This window comes from Anopheles moucheti, chromosome 2 (genome assembly GCF_943734755.1).
Source record: "Anopheles moucheti chromosome 2, idAnoMoucSN_F20_07, whole genome shotgun sequence".
Taxonomy (NCBI): Eukaryota; Metazoa; Arthropoda; class Insecta; order Diptera; family Culicidae; genus Anopheles; species Anopheles moucheti.
Window position 1 is genome coordinate 80,821,020 of NC_069140.1, and position 20,951 is coordinate 80,841,970.

Consider the following 20,951-nt stretch of genomic DNA (forward strand, 5'->3'; position numbering starts at 1 on the left):
CGTAAGCGACCATTTATTAATAACATCCGGAATGTAATTCAACCTGCCAACACACTTGCAACCACCACCGGGGGACCGTCTATCTGCAATCTCGCATCGACTTGTGAGTTTCAAGCCCGTCGACTAATTTCATTTATGAGTGAGGCATTGCACCGTAGACAGCATGATTACACTAATCACTCGCCAACTTTATTGGTACCACTTTTCATTAGCATCCGTACCACGGGGATCTGCAACTTCGCCATACTCGCGGGGTTGAAGGTGACTTGCATGTCAATTGAGCACCTCTCAACATGGATCATCGCGCGGGACGCTTACGAGAATAACGAACGAGACGATGGTAGACATTACTTTTCCAAATCCTGGAGACTTCCTGCCGAAGAAAGACACCAAGAATTCCTCACAGTGTGAGAACAAGTCACTCCACGCCACCGCCCAGAGTTAACTGAGGGTCTGATTATCTGCATCTCCTTCAACTTCCAACTTCCAACTCCCGGCTTTCTCTCGTTCCTTCGCCTCCACGTCCTCATGGTTCTCATGATATAATTCTGAAAAAAGGGGTTTATCTCGTTCAGATTCACTTCCAGCATAAAAGAACTCTTGCAAGAATCGTGGGTGCAGAAGAAAGAACACACACACCTCACAAATGATTATTGCTCAATCATCTTCCTTCATTTATACACATTTCCTCCATTTAACGCTTTTTTGGCTTCCTAAAGCATCATGAACCGCATCATCATCATCATCGACGCTTCCATCACCCATTCATTCGGTTTTTCTTTACCCCGTTTTATTTTTTTGCGTGCCGCGCTAAAAAACCATTTCAATCGCAGGTGGACGGAGCGTGATTATCTACTTGAGATTGTACACCCTCGGTGATCCTATTTTGCGTGTATTAGGTTTTTTTTTGCGTCTTCCTAACGCCATTCTCCTATTCCCGCCGTTCAGCTTGTTCTCGACTGCTTTTCAGCTTGAACTGCGAACTTCAGCGCCCAACAATAGGAGCTCTTTGTTTGGCCACGAAGTGACGCGCACGACGACGCCATTGATTAATCAATTCGTTTGTTTCGAACCGAGCTACGGCTCTGCTGCAAAATGCAATTTGCATGTGGTGCTGAAACAACCCCTTACAAACCCCTCAAAAAGGGAGAGAATCGACAAAATGGAATGGTTAAAACAGTTTTATTTTTGAAACAACAAAACAATGGATTTAATCCAGCACCGATCCGACCAGTCGCCAGCCATCCATACTCCTATTTTTCAACCCATATGGATCATCCCTGGCAGCATTTTTGAACCCCAGCCCGAAAGAACTCCTGTTTACGCGGCACCAGGGAACGAGTTCTTCCCGGGGGTGGGTACAGAAGCAGTCGGATTATTTTCAACGCTATTTCATAGACATAAAGACGCCCGGGCAGGGATGATGGCGCTTATGTTGCCATATGCTTAGGCCCATTCCGTCCACCGTCCGGACGGGGTTGGATCACGGGGCGGGTAATGATTTACGCCCGAGCGTTGAATGATCCCCACAGCCGTGCGAGCCTTCAATTAGGTACCAGATTATGACGCCTTCCCTCCCCCCCCCGGGCTTAAGCGCCCCGAATCCAATGAAACGACGCGCATCTTCGGCGTCGGGGAAAAGAAAGGTGCTTATGTTCAACCGACCATTGCCAGGGCGCTGTGTTTTTCCCGACAGGCAACAACCCGAATCCGTGCTGTCGTGCGGAAACGGAAACATGCTGCCAGAGTTTGGTGTAATGGTCTTCCAGAAATATCCCATTTAACGGCACCGGCGATGGAGAGTGCCTGCAGGATATAAAAACGGCCGCTTCCAGGACGCATCCGCACGCACGGAGGTGGAAACACTCCATTAGCAAAAAATTATGGACAGTAAAAAAAAAACATGGCGGGGGTTCACTACAAATTTTAATGGCCCTAAAGATTATCGTGAATTCAGTGCGATGTCACCCGGGTTCGTTGCTTGCGCACGAGAGGTCTTGCTGTCGGTGACGGAGAACCCCGACCATATGGGGCATATGACAAAGTATTCAAATTAACTGTCGGTTTTGATATCATTCAAAGTCGTTTCTACTCTCTATATCATATGTTTGTTTTTAAGTGCCTGACCTGAGTTCGTAATCTGGAAGTTTCGGGATCCCTTTTCACCTCTGTACCATACTCACACATAGGCCACAGTGTGACGTGTGCTGCAACACATCCATCTACCTTTGTTGTGGCTAATTGTTTCAACCTTTAATCATCGCTGACGCTAAAGCCATCAAACACATTCCCTTATGCTAATGACGAGAAAACGATTGGCGCATTACTCGTTCGCAACATTAAACCATGTCTCATGCATTTTTACATCAAAGGGTGAAAGAAAAGGGTTCGTCGTTTGCTGCACAAACGATTGAACTGAGGCGCCAAAGGGTCGGGCAGGGCAGAGGTGTTATAGATGTCATTGAAAAACTTTTCGAATCTTAATTTCGGCTGACCGGACCAGCCATCCCGAGTCGGTCAATTCCGGTATTCCTTTTTGCCCGGTTCGACAATCAACTTACCCTTTTACACAATTTGCATAATATGCCACAAGCAGTGAACCTGTCCATCGCTCATGAGTAAGGGGTTTTTTTTTTCAGTGTGCAATTTTGTACAAACCCTCGTCCATTTTAATGTTTTGTTTGCTACAAAGTTTAGAATTTGCCAACAGTTCTCTCGCCCTTTTTTGGGAACGTTTGTGTACACAAAATGGACAATTTATCATCACTATTTGGTGTATGAGGTTCATCTTTTTCCGAAAGAAGCTCCAGATACAGTGTGAAACGTAACTTTAAGAACGAAAATCCTTGAAGAGCTAAAAATAGTACAATATCAACCTTTCATTCAATTATTCACCGATTTAATGCGATTTAACTTAGCGTACAGATCAATTTCTCCTAAATTTATCATTATCCAGCATTTAAAATAGATTTAAACTAGCGTTAATGTAAATTCCCCTCCACTTTTATCTACTTCTTGAACTTTGAACTTTGGGGCGGCCCGGTGGTGTATTGATAGCGACGCCGGTCTTCACACGACAGGCACTGGTCCAAAATCCCAACCGGACCAGCCCGGGTAAACAAAGTCAAAGAACGCCAGAAGTGAGCCTCTTGAGGTTGTTGTACCGATAAAGAAGAAGTACGTTAATCAATTTAATTTAGGCCATAAAAGCCATATCTACACATTTTGAATTTCCTATTGCTTCTATCACCTTTTATCTCCAAAGTCTTCAGCATTATGTCTAAAACAAAAATTAAACAAACATGCGTATTTTAAAAAAACATGCTTAAGTTATTAATATACAATTTCACAACTTGATGCTTAAAAACCTGGAATCACCAGATATTTATTAGTTCGGATTCCTATTTACTGCCACATCACTCTCAAATGGTCTCTATGCTAGATATTTCTGGCTTTTTTACTGTATTTACCCGTAGCTAGTTAGTCAATTCTACGTCTGGTTTGGATTTTGGTCCTGTCATTGTGACGACTAACGACGCTACAAATTACACAACTTCCAGAATAGAGATGTGCGCGCTGAGTAAGAGTGAGTGAGTGAGTTGAAACCTTCGAGAGAGTGAATGAGTATGAATCAGCACGAAGAGTTTTTATGACTCCTTTAACCACCCTTTTGCGTTTATACTCACTCTCACTCTCTGTGCCGACTAGAAACTCACTCAGGAGTGATTAAAACTGTCATATCACTCTTTAGATTATAATCACTCTATAAGAGTGATTAAAAGAGTATTATCACTCGTTTGAGATTGAAATGTGTTTTTTCTCTTGTTGGATTGTCTACATTGAGTAAAACAGGAAGAATGTAAAAGAGAGTGACAGTGTTTTATAATTCGTTTTGGATTTAAATCGATGAATAGAAGTGAATAAAAATGTTTTATCACTCCTTTTGGATTCAAATAATTCAGTAAGTGTGATTGTATATAAAAAATTTATAAAGAATAATTTATCACACCTACAGAATTATTTCATCCAAAAGGAATGATAAAACAGTTAAACAGTTAAGTGAAACTCACTCTTACAGAGTGATTATAATCTAGAGAGTGAAAAAACAGTTTTACTTACTCGTGAGTGGGTTCGACACAGAGAGTGACAGTGAGTATAAACGCAAAAGAGTGGTAAAAACATTGATGCAGTGTAATACTTTTTAATGAATCTCAAAAGAGTGAATAAAGGTTTCAAATCTTTAAACCCACTCTTTGACTCTGATTCAAATCATTGAAAAGAGTGATTATTCTCATCTTTATTCCAGACTATCACATTAAATCATTCAAGAATTATTTTAAAATTCAGCCAATATTGGAGAATAAGAAGAAGAAGAAGTAGAAGGCTGTTAGTACTCCTGTTTTCGAATTGAAATTAAATGTGATTGATAGTGCCAAAAACAACACAGGCTAGGGTTCCTATAATAATGTTAAACAATTGGATTCGCAAAAAAATCTTGACGACAAGATACGATATTCTTTATATCTTTCTTAAATAACTTTTTTTCATTAAAAACAAACTAATTTTATAAATTCTTCATCATCAAATGCTCTTATAGTTTTGACACACACTGTAGCTATATGAAGAGCGGAAACGAGCACACTAAACACACACACAACTCAAACCAAGTCAATCAGCCGGAAAATAGTCCTCGTGCGGGCAGTGCTCATCACGATTAACTTCAGCCCACTCTGCCGAAAAAGGTCAGAGAAAAACCCTTCAGTATCGGGTAAGATGAAATGTTTCATTTCGCCCTCCGTCCGGTGCCCAATTGGCCGGAACTAACTTGTGGAAGTGGTTTCAGAAAGCCTTCAAAATTAGCCAAAAAACATGCAAATGTTGCCGACGCACGCCAACAACAAGCCGTACCACACTTTCAGCAGCGTCGAGTGCACTCGTCAACCGAATGATCCTTCAGTGCCATCCCCCCCGATGGATCGTTTTGTGATTTGTGAGTGATCGATGCAGATCAGTCATCGCTTTTGTGAAGGCCCACGCGCATTGAAAGTTGCTTTTGCATATGATAAACGCATCACTGGCAACGGGTGGATAGCATGAAAAAAAAACTATGAATTCCCTTTTACCTTCTTGCTTTGGGACGACGACTTTTGCTCACCATTTACATATCGGGGATGCGCACTTTCAAGGCAAAGTGCAGCGCACACCGATTATTCGGCCACGGCCTTGACATTTTGCACCGCTTCAAACGGATCCCCGATCTAGATGCGACGCACTTTTCCATCCGCTCCGGGTTGATGATAGTTGCTCAAGCGGCAAGTTATACATTCCGGTGCGTTCTTTTTTTTTAAATCGGAACACAGCACAGCACGGTGAATGTTGTTACCTTTCCCCTCGCTTGATGAGCCCGCGGAAACACGAGATTCAATATCGAGAATCGCCTGCCTGAAACCGTAATGCGTTCTGGTATGTTTTAATCGCCGGCTGGCGTACCCAGCCAGATGCATCATTGGCATCATCATCATCCGGCGATCTAGATCGAAGGATGGCGTGCACCAGCCAGCATCGGTAAAATATAATTATTCGCGTTGCGAAAGGTGAATCGGTTTTACTGTGCCGATCCTACCGTTCACATACGCCATAAGGTTACGTTTGAAAGTCCGCCAGTATCCAAGATGGGGGCCCCGGCTTTATTTATAGAATGTCCACTCCAAAACTCCAACGCCATGTCGCAAAATGTCAGCCGGTAAATTTTATTTTTCGGATAAACCTCAATCATCCGATGATATCTCGGGCAGTATATTGCCACCCTCTCATCATGAAAAACCCCACATGGAATTACATTGTACGGTGGAGAGGTATCTTCCTAGCGTCACTCCAGTGGCAGTGACGGATCGACGTATCGCTTTACGACGATCCACCTCCGAGGTACGAGGTAATGATTAAACTACTTACCGACAGCTGCAACTCCGTCACCGTCGTCGTGCCATAAAATGTCCCCACAACAAAAAAACACACAAACCTCAAACACCAGTTTGACCGTGGGTGCCGCGGCACCGGACGGCTCCAGAAATAGAACCCTGGAGACATTAATCTTACGCGCACAATCTATAAAAACCGATCACCGAGCGCGTCCGGTGCGCGTCCGGTAGATTATTGATGGCAGACTTCGCCCGCTTACAGATGTTTTCCTCTCGTGTAGCAAAAACAGATTTCAATTTGTTTTCCGATTAGAACTTCATGATACAGTTTCTGTTTTTCTTATTTCTTGAGGTGCGAGTTCCGAACTTACTGGCAATATCTGGCGCTTGGGGGAATGAGAGTGAGAGTTCGCTGTTATATTGATCTCACCTCACACTGACAGCCGCCGAATGATAAAGTCTCAAACGGCAAATCGATTCCAGAAGCGAATATTGTTATAATTCAACCGACCGTGTGTTTTACCATTTTGCGAGCTGATCTTGAAGTATCGCGCCAGACTGAAACCTCCTCGCGCACCAGAAATTCCACCTTCACGATTACACTTCTCGTCTGCCACTTGCCTTAGCACTTGTGTGTGTGCTTTATGAATTCATAACTCATACATAAATTATTACTTTCTTCATCAGGAATTTTATCCCGACGTTTCACTCGTCGAGTGATTTTCCCCACGACTAACGCCCGGTATGGACGGCAATGGGCACAGAGACACGAGCAGAAGCAACCATTTGCTGTGCGAGCCACATGTTCACCCTCCCCGGTGCTGTTGATCCACCGGGTAAAACACGGATCCACCAGGATTGTGTCTGTGTGTTCCAATCTCTTCGTTCGTTCGTTCTAAGACGATTCTTTGCGGGGTGTTGTGCCATAAATTTCCCTGCATTATATCGCTACAAGCTCACGCTGCTTTTCCTTCCTTTCGCGCACCGACAAACAAAACTTGTGGCAAAATAGGTGTGGAAAAACTGTGCAAAGTATTCGCACCACATTTACGAATGGTACCGCCCGGTGCGGCAGGTGTGCCGATGGTTTGTAAATTCTCATCCGAACAACGACCACCACAAACACACGGACAGCTGGACCGCTGAAAAGAAAATGCCACGAAATAAGTTTAAAATATTCCCTCCCCCCCCACCATTACGGGACGGTTACGGTTTTATAAATATTTATCGGCAATTCGATACTTGGCGAAGGATCACGTCTGCTGCTGTTGGGCGGAATTTGTTTTCCCCGCCCAATGCGGGAATCCAGAAGCGGCCCGGCGCTGATGTGCAATATGTTGTGTCCGGGGTTTTCACCATGCCAAACGCCAAAACAACAGCAACTCGATTCCGTTGGAGTGTATCAATGAAATCCTTGCATCCGGATGCGCGTTGTCTTTCCCCGATCGGGTTTTTGAGAAAAAAAAGCAGCCGAATTTATGACCACTATCGGACCCCGGGTGCAATACCATCGCTCGGCACACCTTTGCCAAGCGTCGAAAGGTTACAACGTTTGATTCGTTCGTAGCGAAATGAAAATTTATTCATACTAACTTGGCTTTGATTTACTTTACCGCCAGCATTCGGTGCGGAACGCGATACGGAAGCAACAGTTTGGCAATTGATACCTCGTTAAGGGGAAATGTTGTTTTGCATTTAGCTCTGTCTGTTACAAATTTTAAATTGCGCTTTACATGACAGTTCGATTAGTTGTTTATTGGAAATTTATGCAACCGCTCGTATTCATGAGAAACTTCTGCTATTATTTCCATCAATCTACCCTTCCAATGTTTTCAACATAATGAACAACTTGATTTGCTAAATGCTTGTAATATTAAATGAGACACTTTAAATAAGACACTTTAAACAAATAAAAAAAAATATAACTAAAGAAGGAATATTAAAAACGAAAATAAAATCAGAACACAGACATCAAAATTAAAGAATTATATTCAAATATAATACAAAGTACAAGACAATAAAAATGTGATACAAAAAAATTAACAAACGAAGAAATATTAAAAATTAAGAAAATTACATCAATATTGAGTAAAAGAAACAAAGAGAGAGAGAGAGAAATAAAATTAATGGAATCAAAATCAAACTTACTGAAAAATTGACGACAAATTTGTTTTATAACTAATTATGAAAAACACTAATTGAAAAAACACAATTTTTTAACAAATTATTTGCAAACTTCAAAAACTTAGTATTAAAAAACAAATTTATAATATTAATTTTTAAATCAAATAATAAGCATATTCAAAAAAATTAATTAAACTTCTAAATAAAAAAAGTTAAAACAAAATATATAATAACAAAAAAAACATCATCTTTACAAAGTTGAGCTAAAGATTGATATTTATTTACACCATTATAACACTTTAAATATTTTGTTCTCTTAACGACAATATAAAGGCTACTCACACGACAATATAAAGGGCCCTTCCAGGACAAGAAATTAAAAAAGTTTGAAAAAAAAATCAATTTGAAACATTTCAATTCAAAAAACTTTCTTAATGATAATGGTAAAATAATAAATAAAATGTCAATTATCAAGTTTAATTTAATAATATACTTTTTCCAATATAGACGTTGGTTAAACCCTGAGTTTTAGTAAGGAAACTATAAGTTTTATACAATAATTGTACAAACAAAAATGCAAAATAAGTAGCTTCCCTCAATTACAGGAAAACAAGCTAACAATTACAGAAAAAGATGCTATTAATTGCTCCGTTCATTCCCAAACAGTGGATAAGGAACAGCAACAAAAAATGCAACATTGAACTACAAATAGGCACTGATTATGTCAAATCAGCAGGTATACATCAGCATTGGCCTTGACATTCACCCACCGAGTGAAGTGAAAGTGTTTCATGAACAATTGCGGCAATACAAAACATAATGAGACTGCAGGCTCAAAAACAATAAAATGCCTCAGGACGTTATATCCTTTTACAATAAAGCACATTTAAAGTGCACAGAGCAACAACGACAGCAACGAAAAAAAAACCTACACGACCTCATCGATTAGTACTTTTTGGGATTAAAACGTTTGCAAAATGTGGGCTCTCCAAACCTTCACTCGGGCCTTCCACTGATGGAATCAATAACCTCAAAAACGATGCCACTTCTCACCCCCGGGTGCGCGAAACCTCTGTTGCCCAAGACCAAATCCCATTCGATCGACCTGCCAGCCACAACAGATTCACCTGCTTTATTTGATCAGGTAATTTTTTCACTTAATTTCACCACATGCGCACCTTCCTCTCCACACACCCCACAGACCCCATCTCGAGCCTCACACAGGCGGATCGAATTGAATGAACGAAAAACTCGTCTCGATCGCAAAACAAAAACCTAATTCCGCAAGGGCGCAGTTTCACAGCCAAGCGGTTCAATCATACAACACGCCGAAACGGCGCAACCAAAAAAGTGACATGAAATTGAACGTGGTCCGGGCAGGGTATCATCTTCGGCAAAAGTGAATGTACTCGCTGCCGGGCGCTGCCATCCCGGCGTACGCAAACCGGGCTAAAATCGCACGTAGCGAATGGGTTTGTCTGCGCGACGGGGACATAATAGGGGATCCGGGGTGGTTTGGTGATCGAACTAAATTTCTAGCCACCAGCCAGCAGCCTCGATTACCATGGGCGACGCTCAACCGGAACGATCACCACACGAACGATCGTCTCACTGGCCCCTACAGATCCAACACAATCGGATAATGACGTCTTGAGAATCAACCTGCCCATTGTTAGCGTGTGTGGGGGGGTTGTGCCACCACCACGCCAGAAGACGCACGAAACGCGAGCCGGCCACCGACCGACCGAGTAGAACGCCGTTCACTCCTCCATGCTGGGGGCTCTTCACCTTCGCGTCTTCACCCGAACCCGACCGAACAGGCGGCTGTTTTGGGCCATTCGATTATGAGTCGGGGGAGTCGTCTTCAACATTGGCAATGGCGAACACGGCGCGTACGCGGCGACACTCGAACCGAGCGGCCGTCTGCCTTCTACCAAACCGGCCGAACTGGCGCGAACACCGGCACCATCATCATCATCACCATCATCACCGTGTACATCACCACCATCCGGGTGTTAGAATCGATGACGAACGATGCTTGTGCTTATATAAAACCGCAACTCATCTTCTACAGCATTAGTTCAGTTCGACCATTCCACGAAGCTTGAAGCTTCTCCCGCGCACTCCGTAGCAGACAGGTGCATAAAACACTGCTCACTATACCTTCTCGCAGGTATCTCGAACCTCCTCAACTACACGATGGTGCACAAGACGGTAATGTCTCGTCGGACTCCCACCCAGCTCCAGAAATTCCAGAAATTCTAACAATTGCTCTACTTCCGCTGCGTAGGTCCTGCTCTGTGCGTTCCTAGGGTTGGCGAGCGCTGCCCGCCTCGATAACCTCTACGGTGCTCCGGCACCAGTCGCGTCCTATCAGGGCGGTGCCGGTGACGGCAACCTGCTCACTGCTCCACGGCGCGATGGTCAGTTTGGTGCTCCCGCTAACCAATACCTCCCGCCCACGGCTGGGGGCCCTCAAGGATCCCAGGGCGGTTACCCATCGGTAGCACCCCTCGGACAGGGACAACCAGGCTTTGGCGCGTACAACCCGCAACCGTCGGGACCTTCGTACGGGGGTGGGTCTAGTAACGCGCTTCAACCGGGTGGACCCACGGGCGGAAGCTTCCAGGGCAACTTCCAGCAAACCACCCCCATCCCGATACTGCGCTACGAAAACATCAACAACGGTGATGGCAGCTATCGATTCGAGTGAGTATTGCTTGGACGTGCTCAGTGCTTTCCGGGCTTTGTGTGTGTGTTTGTGTATGTGTGCGATGGAATTCCTATCGCAGCGGTGATCGATCGGCAGGTTAAAGGGTTAAGACTTATCAGCACGAGTGTATCTACTGATTATTGGCTAATTAATCACCTCATGAGCTCATCGCTCAAGTGATTCCAGTGTGTACAACGTGTTTCATTGTAAGTTGGTACAAAACGATGCAAAGCGTTACACAGTGAGCTATCGGGTTAAGTGTTTCACCCTGTAGTGCGGCACTTGGATCAACGTGCTACGATATGGAATGGATTGCAATAGCTCGTGCAATTAGTGATTTGTGATATAGAAAAAAATATCGCATTAAACTACGATCACGTACAGTGTGCGTCAATCCTCCAGCACATCCGGTCGTGGTAATATATTGACAGCTGAGTTGTTTTTTTGTGTGCTCCAGGAAATAATGTTACGACTACGACTGATATAGTACGATCAGAAGGTTCTTAATAGAACGTAATGAAGAAGCTCTTTTTACAGAGGAGTTTTGTTAACCCAATTTTTGCTGCGTGAAGGTTCTACCATCAGAAGTGAACGTTTTGAAGATATGTTTAACTTTGAAAAACTACTTCATAGTGGACTTGATTGTTATTTATTTAACATTTACTGTTCGAGTTCTAACAAGAGAATATTATTGCAAAAGTCCTCGATTACTATATAGAAACGTGTAGTGAATTCATCTGGAAATAATATGAAACCTGGGTTATGGACTTAAACCTGGAGGATTAAACCATTCTCTAGATCGTTAAAAATTGAACTAAGATACTGAAGAGTTAGAATCTCCTGAAGAATTAGAATCTCCTGAAGAATTAGAATCTCCTGAAGAGTTTGAATCTCCTGAAGAGTTAGAATCTCCTGAAGAGTTAGAATCTCCTGAAGAATTAGAATCTCCTGAAGAGTTAGAATCTCCTGAAGAATTAGAATCTCCTGAAGAATTAGAATCTCCTGAAGAGTTAGAATCTCCTGAAGAGTTAGAATCTCCTGAAGAGTTAGAATCTTCTGAAGAGTCCATCAAGTGAGATGTTCCGTAAAAAACAGGTATATTTTAAATCAATCACTTCTTTTGATCGCCTACTCTTATCCAATTCTATTTTACTGCTGTAAACTATTAAGTTGCCCAGAGCTCACTATAGCCATTGTAACTATGAACTCTGCTGAAATATGTTGAACATGCTCAAATATGCACACTAAAGACGTGTGCTAGCTATAAGCTGTATGCTCTATAAATAATATTCTTCTTATGGTTAAATTTGCTTTCTAGTTACGCCACTGGTAATGGTATTCAGCATCAGGAGGAAGGATTCCTGCGCAATCTCGGCCCGGAAAAATCGGAACAAGTTGTCTCGGGCGGTTACTCCTACACCGCTCCCGACGGTCAGCTCTACAGCGTTCAGTACAAGGCGGACGCTAACGGCTTCCAACCCGTCGGAGATCATCTGCCAACTCCACCACCACTGCCACCAGCACTGCAAGAGTAAGTGTACACGACGCAGAGCACATTTCTTTACTGCAACTCTCATTGACATTTGTATTCTAACTTCAAACTTTTGAAAAAAAAAACAGAGCTTACGACCTGCATGCCCGTCTTCACGCCGAAGCCGCCGCAAGACCTCAGAACCCCGCGTACCAGGAACCTCAAACGCCAAACCGTCAGTACGGTGCTCCCCAGCAGGGCGGACCCCAGCAGGGTTCGTACTATCCTCAGCCCCAGCAGCAGCAACCGCAGCCCCAGTATCAGCAGCCCCAGCCCCAGTACCAGCAACCGCAGCAACCACAGTACAACCAGCAGCAGGCGCCCCAGTTCCATGCGAGCTCCCCGAATGCCATCCAAGGTTATCCCTCGGCACCGGCCAACCAATATCTGCCACCGAACAAGCGGCAACAGGGTTTCAACCCGAACACCGGCTACACTTACTAGAACCGCGCTACTGGGGAGTACTTTTATCGATTGCAGTATTTATTTGAGCCCACAAAACGAAACACGCTAATAAACCAGAGTGCTAACAAACACACCCTCAGACAGAGCCCTTCAATCACCCTCCCGGTCTGGTCTAACTGTCCTACTTTGACGAATTGGTTCCGAAATGCTAAGGTATTCAGGACACTGGACTTGGACGACCTTGTCAAGCAATTGTATCACAATGGCTTAAAGTTTGTCAAAACAAGAGTTCCTTCTTTCTTCCGATATGTAGTTGGACAATATAATGCTATCTCCATTTTTGGCGACACCTTACCTTCACCCGAGCTTCCAACGGTGTCGGAGTCGGAGTCATGAAAGTAACCAAAAGTCAAGACCATGACCCTGACATTCGTCACACTTCTTGCGCTGCACGACGCAAAGGGGACGTAATGCGATCCGAGCGGTGCGGTGCATTTCCACCGAGACACCAGAACGTCCCCAAAAACACTGGCTAAGGTTTGCGAAAAGTGGCACACGCGGGCTCTGTCACAAATCTTCTTGCGAAATCCAACCACGCTACTACATCACGGTAATGAGCTTTTGTGCTGGTCTGGGCCCCCCAAAAAAAAAAGGAGGCATTGGTGGCCCTTTACCTCGCCGATGATGGGCGTCGTGTTGCCTACTTTTCACGCTCACTACCACTCACTTGGTCGCATCAGGAAAACCGCATCAGTTGCATTATGCAAACACCCGAAGCTTCCCTTCCAAAAGCATGCCCTTTCGACCTCTTGGTAACCGATGGCTTTTGCATGGAGAATTGTTGTCTACTAGCTACTGTGTCGCTTCAGTGCGTTATGATGACCCCAGGCAACTCACACACCAGTACCAGACACCAGTACCGCCGACAGCAAGCCACCCAGTGTGCGAACTGTCGAAGCGCATCTTTATGCACTTCCTAAAAAACGCAGCCGGAGCGTTCCGAGCGGCCAACAGCACACCGAACGAACTGACGACGAAGACAAATACAAATCAGTCACCTAACTCCCGCGGGACAATAAATCAAAGCACGGCCCATAATTATCATAATTTATGTTGTGAAAAAAAAATTTACGACCCTTCTCGGCTAATCCCAAGCGTTCGGTGCGAGCGAGCGCGCGCGCACCCGATCGCTCCCGTCCAGCCAAGTCGGATTTGGATTTGGACCGATAAAAAACGATTGGCATTCTTGCAATGCACTTGCAATGCACTTCGCACACTCCGTTGACAATAGTGGTGCGTTTTTTGAGATGCTGCGATTGGGAGTTCGATGCGGTGAGGTGAAAGGCACTGGTAACCCCCTGGTCCCTCACGTTGTTTGTCATTACTTCTTCGGTGGTGATTCTCGGGGGCGCGATTGTGCCGCGATAATAATGGTGGCAACTGATGAGTGATAAAATCCGCCAGCACATCGAATACATCAAAACGCGGCAAGGTGCGAGAAACAAAGCGATGGAATTGCTTTTGGGTTGCTACAAAAGCGATGTTGTAGACCGCTCCGGAGATCAGGCTTGAAAGATACCGAACGCCGAGGTTCTCGGTCCACACCGAGGTTAATTAATTTAATTGAGACTCGAAAATGGGCGGCTAAGGAGATAGCATCGTCACACTCAATCACAATGCGGCGCACAAATGCAATGTATCAATCTGAGGCACAGTTTTTGTTTATCATCTTCAATAATAGCGCTAAATATATCACTTCCAATCACCACCAACGATCAGCACTGATGGTACGACCTAACCATAATGTTGCATCCAGTCAACGTCCAATCTGTTTGCGGAAATCGTATCAAAGTCCGCAAACATTTCTGCACACGATTTATGGTGTGACCATCGGAAACATTGTTGCTGTACGCCTTATCTGTCAGTCATCATCCAAACATCAAAGGTTTGTATACGTAATTTATGAACTGTGATCAAGACAGCAGAAGTATCACTCCGACATTATTCAACACTCGAATAGACAAATAGTACTCTAAATTTTGTTCTCATCCTGTTTATTTCATATATTTGGATCACATTAGCGTTAGCACATTAGCCCTGTACGTTTGAAAGGATATTGAAAGAGCAGTCGAAATGACGAAGTCTATGAGTTGTATTGTATAGGAGATTAAACTCGCCAACCTATAGTGCTCTGGGCTCTATATGGACAGAGGAGGCGGAGTGCTCCAAATCGAGAAGGGGTAATGGCGATGATGCATCCACCAGAACCAACCCAACGGTTGACTTGACCATGAGCGGTTTAGAGGAATTATGCAGCAGATCAAGATTACGAAACAATTGCAGGCCTGATAAGTAAGTAAGTATGTAAGTAGTAGTCTCTGCAACTGACCAATAGCATATTCCAAAGCTCAGGACTTCGATTACTTGGCATACTATTGGGATTTTACATTCGAAGACCTTCGAAGATCTCGAAATCGAAATCTGAGGCTGATTGTTCGAATAAGTTCATCGTGGATGTCTAATATAAGGAGACACTAAGTATTTATTCAGTTATCAGCTGGCTCTTCCATGGAAGTGGAGTTTCACAATGCGATTACTGAAATGTCCACAACAAAAACCATACCAGAGCTGCAGACACATTTGATATTCCATATCATGCAAAACCAAAGTTCCACTCTGCTTATCACTGGAACGAATTTATTTATTTATCTTCGAACGAATTTATATAATCTTAAAGTTTACCATCTCAAATTACATCCAAACTTAAGAGCTCTGAAATCTTTAAGATTGAATCTGAATTCTTCGGTACATGATTGAAAAGCAGGCAGATGTTGTACACAGTTACTACAATATAGGCAAAAAGATATCATGTTCGGTTCTACTTAAGATAATATGATGGGTATGATAATCTTAAAGTTTACCGTCCAAATACATCCAAGCTTAAGAGCTCTGAAATCTTTAAGATTGAATCTGAATTCTTCAGTACATGATTGAAAAGCAGGCAGATGTTGTACACAGTTACTACAATATAGGCAAAAAGATATCATGTTCGGTACTATTTAAGATATTATGATGGGCACGATAATATTAAAGTTTACTATCAAATTACATCCAATCTTAAGAGCTCTGAAATCTTTAAGATTGAATCTGAATTCTTCGGTACATGATGTTGTACACAGTTACTACAATATAGGCAAAAGATAAGGAAGATAAGACTATTTAAGGTAATTTAATAATCATTCTTCATCCACTGTTTTAATTATCAACGAGCTCTGTAATGTTGTAAAGACTTAAATGACAATTTTTGAAGACCAATTTTAAAACATTGTTTAGTTGTGCTTCAGAATTCCTAAAAACTTCAGAATATCTTCACTGAAATGGAATGTAGTAAATATGACAGTTGAAACAACATATAAATGAAAGCAAATTTCAATAAAAATAACCATTTCTGCACAAAATAAGTACAAAAATATGGTTTTCATAAACAAACAAATTAATACAGCAAAAATATTCGAATCCAAATTTCATTTTCCACATAATTTGGCACCTGACGATTAGTTAGTAAATCAACTTACAGTTAGCACCAGAAAGCCATTTTTCTTCTGTCCAATCACAAACGATCTTCCAGTCAAAGCAAATGATTGCCATTGCCTAAATTCCATAGACAACGTAGACTCCCGCAGTCCTATCGCACTGACCCAATCTCAAAACCACACGTTTACTGACAATTTAAATTGGACCTCACTGGACCTATTCTCGATCGGCCCAGCCAGTAGTGGTTGCACTGGCTAACTTTTCACTCACCCAGGGTAAGGGAAGCTTAATTTATAACCCGCCAGAGCGGAGGTACACTCACCTTCAGGACAGCACAAGCAACTAAGTAATCACATTTGCGTGATACATCCATATCAATTACCGCCGGTTTCGCATCCGACACTTGGCATCGGTTGAGAGCTTTGGGGTGGGGGCAAAGTTTCCCATGCCCGATTTTTCTCCCGATCAGGACGGAATGAAAGTTCAATTGCTTAGCACCCCCGAGTGGTGGCACTCGGAAGTAGTGGGCAATGGCCAAAAAAAAATACAACAAAGCACTGAACCTCACTCGCAGCCGAGCTCGTGGGAAAGAAATTACAAAACTCCCACCTTGGGCAGTACAGCTAACAGACGAGGATGGGCCTCTTGCGGTTCCGCACATGGTTGCACCGTTGTGGCTGACAAGTCGTCGGACAAAGCATATAACTCAACATCGTACGTGTACAAGTGGCCACCGGTTAAGAGAGTAATGATCTGGGAAAAGCTCGCCTGATGGATTTATTATGGACACACCGCTTGTGTGTGTGTGTGTCCTGGTAACGTGCCTGGGGTGAAAACGCCAACGCGGGGTTGAAGGTGAAGGGGTCCAAACGGGCCACTCCGCTTCGCCGAGCACCTAAGGACCAAGTTCCTCCCAAGACGCCGGGGATAGAGCACACACCAACGCACGCAAGCTGGCATGATTTATGGTAGTCTTGTTGCAGAGACTTACTTTTCCATTAGCGAATATTGCGAGAAAGAGTTTTCCCCCCTTCTTGAAGGATACGGAACCCGAAAAGACTACCCGCCAAGTTTCACAATTTCGGTAGCAATGAGGTTAAGTTTGCTCGGTAAACGATTGTTTTAAGGGTATGAAATAAACTCCCCGATGGACATTAGCACGCATACGGTGCATATAGAAAACACGTGTACCAGCCACCACCAACGGCAGAACCTTCCGGGCGAAAGAATCAATTGCTTAAACTTTCCACTTCAATTGACCATCTCCAGTGATTTGTGGCCAACTGTCTTTCACGGGCGAAGATTAGAAAACGGTTCGACCTCCCCGGTGTGGTTTGGCAACAAAAGGATGCATTATTCATATTGGAAACTAGAAAACTTTCCACACACCCGTTCGATCTTCGGGATCCTTTCGCTTCCGCCATCTTCTCCGGGAACGAAGTTGCATCGTAAAACGGGAAAGAAAAAACCCACCACTATCTACATCTGCTACCTTTGCGCGAATATTCTCCACCTGATAGATGATTCGCAGCGAGATTGCAACACAGCAGGAAATGTGAAATGGAATAAAGAACGAAACTTTTTCAATACAATTCAACCACGCGGTTTTTTTTTTAGCTTCACAGGAAGTTCTGCCCTAAAGGCGTACGTGGCAGAAGGTGCACAACCTTCGCTGTTGAATCCAATTTGATGTCACAGCGGCTTACTTATGCTCCTGAGACTTGTGTCTTGTCTTTGTGATTGCATTTTCGGTTAATATTGGCTAGGTGTGTGTGTTAATGTTGTTTCTACTTTTGAATCCTGACTGTTGGCGTTCTTTTAGAGCTTCCTTCTTTGCTTCACGGGTGAATGGAAGGATACTGTTCGCACAAACTTATAACTCTGTCAGATTTTCTTTGTCTGTACCTTCGGTATGTTTTTTTCCATTTTGTGACACTTTATTCTTTTGCTGTACAACCAATCACTTGAAATCATTTTAATGACATATACTATTTTGATGATAGTAACTAGTTCACCATTTTACCAATAGGTAGCGCTTAACAAACAAATAATTTAACCACATTATGATTGTTACTTTTTAAATATAGTTATATTAATTGAATTAAGACTGTTAATTTTATACTTAAAACAAATTACTGTAATCAATCATATTCAGCATATAAAAGCTTCTTTTTTGCTAGCAAAATTCTGTCCAAAATTTAAACGTCAGAAATATGCCACCAGAAAATTGCAATTATGTCAAACGTCTGAACGTCAAACGTTTAAAACACTAAGGTTACTCTTTATTAGTATGTTAAACAGATTTTTTATAAAAATTTCAGTATGAGTATTTACTTCTGTTGATGATTGGTATCATCATCATCATCATCATCATCATTAATCACGTTTTCGAGCTGTCCGTTCTTAAAACATTAAAAAAAACCCTACAGAATGGCTAGCTTTCAATTAGCGCCATCTTTCGTTTAATGTGTGTACTACCGAAAGTAAGTAAACAGCATTATTATTATTATTGTTATTATTATTATCAGTGAAGTAAAATGTAGCTTCCATATGTTAATTTTTGTATAAAACTGAACTTCGTGTATGATTTGTTTTAATTTATGCAAATCGGTGTCTCATCTTAGTATGAAAAACATCCAAAAATAAAAATGTTTGTCAAAAAAAACTAAAACGATCTTACTACTAGTACCATAGAGGGTAAATTAATATGCAGACAACGCATCCACCTTACACATCGTCGGTGGTTCCTGCGTCCTTCGAATTTCGAATTTCGTTCCTTTGCACATGGCACTAAAAAAATCGCAGACTCGCAGGTGACTCGCAGATGATCTATTATGCCCTCGACGGTGAACGAAAACTGCACCGTAAAATATCGCTTAACAGTGCAATAATACGAAGCAACAATAAGAACAAAAAAAAATGGCTATCAAGTACCATTCAACCGAACGTAATAAACATTCGCTGACAAAACCAACTCCAACCCCCCGGCCCAACTCATTCACAATTCACCGTTTAGCTTCGCAAAACCCCGGGATGGTCGGAATTTCTCTGCATTTCCTGCAACAACCCGGCATGAATATGCAATGAGCTTCGGTGACCGTGCAGCACAAAATAGCATTCATCCCGGCTCAGCATCACATCATCCCCGGCAGCTTAGAGTGTTTTTCTATAAAAACAAACATCTAAATTTCTATCACCGCCAGGCTGAGGGGTAAACCTGTCGAGGAACGGAGAAACCCGTCACGATATCCTAGCACTCGCACGTTTCGGTAGAAAAATGAGACTTGAGACCTGAGCGGCTGCCCATTTGCTAGCTAAACATTCCGTGTTAAGAATACGGCTAACCGTTCGCCCAACGGTAATCGTTTGAGCCACCAGCGACAAGTGTCGAATCTGTTCGCGAGACGGTCAACGGCATCGCGCCTAGGTGTGGTTCCGTTTTGCCCACCCGTGGAGCACTAATTAAACGGAATGGAATCGTATAACTCACCCGGTGCGAACATACGAGTAATGAATAAATCCAGTCAGGTTTGGTAGACAGGGGAAGCGTCTTTCGAACAAACACGATACCGATCTGTTTCATATTAATCCACTGTCGAAACATGCGGCAGCATATTTGTAAAACCAATATTGGAAAATATCGAAGTAGGAAAGATATTTTTGCACCCAAAACAAACCGCAACAGTGTGTAACTCCCTCGAGACGCAAAAATCAATCGCAAAATGTTCATTAAAACATAGCTTTATTTTTAATTTCTCAAATCTCAATTTATATAATGCTTAATTTAGTTTATAGATTTCAGAACTAATGACATAAATTGTGACAAACAAAAAGTAAAATAAAAAAATGATATTTGATTATTCTTTAACGTATTTCACACCCTTTTCATTTGGACATTCCATTTCAACTATTTCAATATTGCCTAGACATATGCTAAACCTTGAACACAATTCATTCTCCATCCGGCTTCTTATAATCCCTTTTGTTTGCTGAACCAATAAATCGACCAAACGAGATTAAATTCCATCCCACGTCAATCTATTTGCACATTCGGCTGGAAAAGTTCGGCTAATTTCAATCAAAACCCTTTTTTTTCGACAGAGTTCCTATTGCTTATGTACTTCCCCGCTGCGGTATCACAATTCGTCACGTCTGGCCAATTGATTGAACCCTTATTTGCCACAATTCGCTTGCCACAATTAAACGCCAGTACCAATAACATCCTCAGTAAATATCGCATTCGCGATCTATGGCAAATAGCGAGAAAATTAACATTTACCTCAAAACTCATCATTGAACTGTTGGAAGAAACCCCCAAACCCATGATCCTGTTGCCGCGAACGACTGCCAAGGCGTGGAACTGAGCAGTAACGAATGGAAAGCCAACAAAAAGAAAAAAAAATCTCATAAAAATGTAAATTTTCAATCAAAGAAAAAAAAGCCCGGAGTCTTAATCCTATTGCCCCGACATTGCGCTGATTAGGACCCGAACCCAAAATTGAGCCAACCGTTCAGACGAATAACAACGGGGACAACAGTACCTTTCCTTGAACGTTTTTTTTTTCGTCTCCATCTTTTACCTTTTTGTCCTTTCTGAGCACCACGATACGGCTTCGGGTGAAGTTTTGTCACCCCCGCCGAATGAAAACGGTGGCCAGGAAATGCCGGCAGCGTAGCACTGGCTGACAAAGCAGAAATAAAAATCTCATTTCTACTAGCCAATTTT

At 42.7% G+C, this 20,951-nt stretch overlaps 2 protein-coding genes across 2 annotated transcripts in view; one reads left to right on the forward strand and one right to left on the reverse strand.

The window, feature by feature from the left end:
- LOC128308937 (uncharacterized) overlaps positions 1-20,951 on the reverse strand; it is a 115,469-nt gene that overhangs the window by 84,123 nt on the left and 10,395 nt on the right. The gene's annotated exons all lie outside the window — the stretch shown is intronic.
- Positions 10,140-12,804, forward strand: LOC128308953 (pupal cuticle protein 36a-like). Its single transcript, XM_053045536.1, has 4 exons — positions 10,140-10,256; positions 10,333-10,751; positions 12,074-12,286; positions 12,376-12,804. The coding sequence occupies exons 1-4, from the start codon at positions 10,242-10,244 to the stop codon at positions 12,728-12,730; spliced, it is 1,002 nt and encodes a 333-aa protein (XP_052901496.1). The 5' UTR covers positions 10,140-10,241; the 3' UTR covers positions 12,731-12,804.